The sequence below is a fragment of the Rhodamnia argentea genome, chromosome 1, assembly GCF_020921035.1.
Source record: "Rhodamnia argentea isolate NSW1041297 chromosome 1, ASM2092103v1, whole genome shotgun sequence".
In the NCBI taxonomy this organism is placed as follows: domain Eukaryota; kingdom Viridiplantae; phylum Streptophyta; class Magnoliopsida; order Myrtales; family Myrtaceae; genus Rhodamnia; species Rhodamnia argentea.
This window is the reverse complement of record NC_063150.1, coordinates 8626818-8632817: the sequence shown is the minus strand read 5'-3', so window position 1 is coordinate 8632817 and position 6000 is coordinate 8626818. Positions and strand designations below refer to the sequence as shown.

The following is a 6000-nucleotide window of genomic DNA, read 5'->3' as shown; positions in this document are numbered from 1 at the left end:
TCGCGCCTTTTCTTTTACCTCGTGGGGATTACCGCCAACCGCTTTGATCGTGGCCTCCCTCCGCGCACTTTTCTTGTTTTAGAAGGAAGTGGCGCCAGAATTTATCCCGACACGTGGCACCTTTCTGATTGAAACGTTCCTTGCTTCAGTGTTTCTTCCCGTAGCTGATTATCGCTTCCTCACGTGCTTGTCACGAGTCTCTCTTGATTTATTTTGAGTGTCAACAGTTTCTGATAAATTTACAATTTAACGTCTTATCGTACTCAAACAATCGCCCCCTAGGACATTTCACAGGGAAGAGGGCACTGACGATGTGCTTGGTGCTGAACTACTTCGCCAAGCCAACGTTGAGCCTCCTAAGCCAAACTGAGTGCAGCACCATGTGAAGCACGTCGAACGGTTTCGCCGGCCGATTCAGCTCGAAATGCCGCCGCACTTGGGTCACTCTCCTTTGCAACTTCAAGTACTTGCGGTCCGAGACCCGCTTCAGTATATCCTTCATCTCCGCAATCTTCTCGACGGGTACTGTTATCGAGAACTTGCTCCAGTCGAGGACGTCGCTGAACGGCAGCGGGTAGTGGTCCGAAATGATCACGGGGACACACCCCGAGTGGATCGACTCGACCAGCCTGGGACTCGCCACCTCGAAGCCGCTCGGGCAAAGGCAGAACTTGCTCTGGCCCATGTATTGCATGTAGTTTTCCCCCTTCGGGAGGTACTCGTGGACTTGGACTTCACCGTCCTTGTCCTTCCAATGGCGAAGCAGGATCTTCCTGATGTCCCCATGTGATCCACCGGCGAAGAAGGCAAAGATGTGGCGCTTGCTCGGCGGCAGCCCGAGATGGGGTATGGTGAGCTTGTAAGGATGCAAGTTGAACTCAGGAAGTGAGGCATCTCTTGTGGGGTTGAATCCCTCAGATGTGTTTGCATTGCAAAGCACTCTTATGAAGTTCTTGAACTTGTTTGGATCTGCTCGCGTGACCCCTGGTGCCTGAAATGCCCATTTTCACTAGTGACTGAAGAGTTCAAGAAGTAGATTGAGAAGAATTTGAACAAGTTGATCAAGACACACACATATACAAACGTACCCAATCATGGCAAGAGACCATGAAATGGTCGGCGCCGCGGCTTCTGTTCCAAAAAGGGTACTTGTGCGCCACCACATCGACATAATCCGTGAAGGTGCGAATGAGTTGGTCGCTGTCGTAGGTGGTGATGGGCATGTAGAGGTAGGTTACGATGTTGGTGATGCTCATTGGCAAGAAGAAGGCGTGGGCCTGGTCGGGGCGGCGGGCCAAGAAGGGGCTGAGGCCGCTCTCCAGCTCGTCGATGAACTGACCCTCGATGGCGTAGATGTTGTGCGTTGGCGCTACATGCACCAAGGGCAGCTCTCCTTCCCTGTAGCTCCATATCTTGAATCTCTTCGCCATCTCGATATGACTCCTGATCATCATCATCATCATCATCATCCATCGGACTGCGTTATGATCATATACAAGTCTTGTGTAGCGACGAGGGATTGCAATTTTGTGAAGCAGCCATAGTTTTCATATTACTATGTCATATAAGATCATCAAACCGGCCACTTTCGTGTCAGGTTTGAAAATGCAAAGTTCTTACTTAAAATCCTCGTTACGAAGCCAAATAACAATGGCTCGAGCAAGCGGAATTAGCTGGCATAATTAATGAACTATTGGTGATTTTTCCGTGTTGATGTAATCTACAAGTGTTTCAGCAATCTGAATTCTCGACATTAATTATACTTGTCCTTGAGGAAAACCTCAGACTCTTCATGCCTGACTTCGTGAGATGGGTGTTCCCATCGGTCAACGCAAGTAAACCCGAGGGTGGACATTGCAATCAAGTATTACTGTCCGTACTCCAGCCTAAAAATAATCAACCACAGTCCACACTCTTTCACCCAGCATGTTATATGTCTCGTGAAAGAAAAGCAGGAGATCAGGTCCAGTTAAAGATTCAATACGGAGAAGATGACTGAAACATATGCCTATCATGCATCTAATTATGCTTGAATGAAGATTATGGTTGTCTGAAACAGGCAATAGCACATGTAAATAGGACGAGAACAGGCTCAAACTCAACTGATGAAACGCGTAAGCATTCCGGTAGATGGATCCCTTGGGGACGAACGTCTCCACTTTGTCCGACGTATAGTTCTGGGCACGAACCGCGTTGCGAATCGCTGCTCGGGCTCTAGCTAAATCCTTCTCTATTCTCTGCAAACCGCTTATCTCCTTCTGCACCTAGATTCACATAAAATAAAAAACCCTAAAAATGAGAATGCACCATTTATACTCGCGCACGCACACTACATATCGAGACATGAAGATCAAGCGAGACAACGAAGACAGCAATGCTTCACCGTGTTAATTTGGACTGAAGTAGGATTGGTCTGATGGGGAGCAACATGGAGGGAAGACTTAAGGGTGTCCAAAGAGATCGAAGGTAAGACTCGAGTGGCATTGCGGCCGCTGTTTTGGATGGTGCTAAAGAATGTCGAAACAGATCGATCCACAGGAGACAGGTAGAGAGAGAACACAAGGAGAAGAAGCAGAAGAAGAGCTGGGAAGATCACCCGGCGCCCGACGTCGCAGGACCTCGTCATGGGAAGCCCCTCTTACCCTCTCTCCGTCCACAGGTTTCTTCCCTTCTCATCGTTTCGTGCATGATGTTTTTAGGGGAAGGTGTATGGAGGGTGAGTTTAAGGTGAGGCGCCAAACTGGGCAAACAAGATCACGCCCACTTCTGACTTTCCTCGTATGGAGGTGCTGCTCTTGCAAGAGCAATTAAAGAAGTAAAGGATTTCTTACCAATGTGGAAGTTTATTTTAAGATAGTGGAGCTGGATGATGTTTCTTTGTAAACGTTTTTGTTGAGAAAGTATTGGATGTTTACTAACTTTATCGCTAAATAGAGAAAGTTTGAGGTTTCCGACTAATCTCAGGACATACATAATATGTTATTTTAGAAACTAATATAGTTTTATGCAAACGTCATGGTGGAACAATTCAATGTGGTCCTTTTTATGATCTTGTTTCGCCAAATTCGAGAGGCCTTTAGATGTTTTCAAAGCATTGTCACATCGTTCATCCCACTAATTACCTCGACCAAAGGTTATTAACTTCATCGCCAAATAGAGAATTTTAAGATTTTTTACTAATCTCGTGACACACGTAATGTATTGTTTTAGAAATTAAATAAGTTTAACCCGAAGACCAGTGTGGAACCATTCAACATGATCCTCATTACGATCACGTCTCGCCAAATTCAAGAGGCCTTTCGATGTTTTCAAAGCATAGTCAGATTGTTCTCCCACTAATTACCTCAAGCAAAGGTTATTAACTTCATCGCCAAATAGAGAATTTTGAGATTTTTTTACTAATATCATGACATACGCAATGTATTTTTTTAGAAATTAAATAAGTATAACCCCGAAGACCATTGTGGAACCATTCCACATTATCCTTGTTACGATCATGTCACACGCAAAATCGAGAGGCTTTAGATGTTTTCAAAGCATAGTCATAGCGTTCATCCCACTAATTACATCGAGCAAAGGTTATTAACTTCATCGCCAAATAGAGAATTTTAAGATTTTTTTACTAATCTCGTGACACACACAATGTATTGTTTTAGAAATTAAATAAGTTTAACCTAAAGACCATTGTGGAACCATTCAACATGATCCTCGTTACGATCATGTCACGCCAAATTCGAGAGGCTTTTAGATATTTTCAAAGCATAGTCGGATCGTTCATCCCACTAATTACCTCGAGCAAAGGTTATTAACTTCATCGCAAAATAGAGAATTTTGAGATTTTTTTACTAATATCATGACATACGCACTGTATTGTTTTAGAAATTAAATAAGTTTAACCTGAATACCATTGTGGAACCATTCAACATGAACCTTATTACGATCATTTCAAACCAAATTCAAGAGGCTTTTCAATGTTTTCAAAGCATAGTCAAATCGTTCATCCCACTAACTACCTCGAGCAAAGGTTATTAACTTCATCGCCAAATAGACAAATTTTGAGATTTTTTGACTAATCTCATGACATACACAATGTATTGTTTTAGAAATTAAATAAGTTTAACCCGAAGACCATTGTGGAACCATTCAACATGATCCTCACTATGATCATGTCACGCCAAATTCGAGAGGCTTTTAGATATTTTCAAAGCATAGTCAGATTGTTCATCCCACTAATTACATCGAGCAAAGGTTATTAACTTCATCGCCAAATAGAGGAATTTTGAGATTTTTTTACTAATCTCGTGACATACGCAATGTATCATTTTAGAAATTAAATAAGTTTAACTCGAAGACCATTGTGGAACCATTCAACATGATCCTCATTACGATCATGTCACGCCAAATTCGAGAGGCTTTTAGATGTTTTCAAAGCATAGTCAGACCATTCATCCCACTAATTACCTCAAGTAAAGGTTATTAACTTCATTGTCAAATAGAGAATTTTGAGATTTTTTTGACTAATCTCGTAACATACGCAATGTATTGTTTTATAAATTAAATAAGTTTAACCCGAAGACCATTGTGGAACCATTCAACATGATCCTCATTATGATCATGTCACGCCAAATTCGAGAGGCTTTTAGATGTTTTCAAAGCATAGTCGGATCGTTCATCCCACTAAGTGGTGACCCGCATTTAGCATAATGACAAAGGAGACTCTATCTTAGTAAACCCGAGTTGGGCGTGATTGAGCCACTACTTATCTTAATTGTTGTATGTTTATATTATTATTACCTCTTTGATTTTTATGAATCATGTTAACTTATTAAGTTTTGACTTCATAGGGCCTGCATGTCAATGATTCTAATCCAAAAGTGATTCTGATTAGAACTGATTTTTCTGATTCTATTCCCGGATGAGTTTTAGAGAATCGGAAAGTGTTTGGTAATTGCACAAAATTCCTATTCTTGAAACAGAAACGTGTTTGGTAACTACACAAAATTTTTGTTCTTGAAAATAATTTCTCTTTCCAATTATTGTCATTTAAGTCAAATAATTACGTAATTCCTTTGCAAAAATTTCATCATACATTTTGAATTAATTAAAGATTAATTCATATTGATTCAAATTAGCTTGGGCCCTCCCGTGCTTATACCAAATCGTAATGAGGGAATATCAAATTCGATCTTAGTGTGACTGGTGGTATGTATATGTGTACATGCAAATGAAGTCACCACCGATCTTTGAGGAAGGTAGACCGAAGCTTTATCAAACAGGTTGGGGGAAACAGTTTGATTCTACACAACCAAAGAAATCTAGGGTCAAATGACTTGGTTACGGCAGTGTTTCTATCGAAACCCTTTCGACACCGAAGTTAAGTGTTTTCTATATATATTTCATGCAAATTTTTAATTCATTTGTAAATCGATAAGGTAAGCCAATTCTCAATGTTCATGCAGGTTGTTTTTGTCTTTTTTTCAAATTTTCTAAAACTAGACTAAGTCTAAAGTACTAAAACCTAGGCAAATCACAACTAATGAAATAAACTGCGCAATTAAGGAATCATGGCATTGATAAATCGCATCATAAAATCTTAATGAAACCCTAAGGCTTAGAAAAATGTAGTTCAATTTTAATTTTTAAGGTGTTTATTATTTTCCTAAAATAGAACAAAATCTATGAAATCTAGGCCCAAATTTATGAAAATGACGTCAAACTAGCCTAAGTTAAGTTTCTTCTATTTTTAGAGGGATTTTCTGAAAATTTTCTGATTTTTTTTAGCATTTTTCAATTTTTTCAATTTTTTTATTTTTTATTATCTTACATATTTTTCTTTGAAAATGGGACCTCGTTCCGTTTTAGCTTAAGGGAAAAGTGATGAGAGAACTGAAAGGAAAAAGTGAGTGTGTGGGACTTCATTCTGTTTTGTGATTCTCAAAATTAATTTTTTTTTCCATAACCAACTTTTTTTTGTTCTTGTTTTCCTCCAAAATTGTTCCT

At 40.2% G+C, this 6000-nt stretch overlaps 1 protein-coding gene across 1 annotated transcript; it reads right to left on the bottom strand.

The window, feature by feature from the left end:
• Positions 1 to 233: 233 nt before the first annotated feature.
• Positions 234 to 2796, bottom strand: LOC115740101 (probable glycosyltransferase At5g20260). The gene is made up of 4 exons (XM_030673474.2): positions 2384 to 2796; positions 2104 to 2264; positions 1089 to 1443; positions 234 to 991 (listed from the first exon to the last, which is right to left on the bottom strand). Exons 1-4 carry the CDS (start codon positions 2624 to 2626, stop codon positions 329 to 331), a joined length of 1422 nt encoding a protein of 473 aa, XP_030529334.2. The 5' UTR covers positions 2627 to 2796; the 3' UTR covers positions 234 to 328.
• Between the last annotated feature and the right edge of the window lie 3204 nt (positions 2797 to 6000).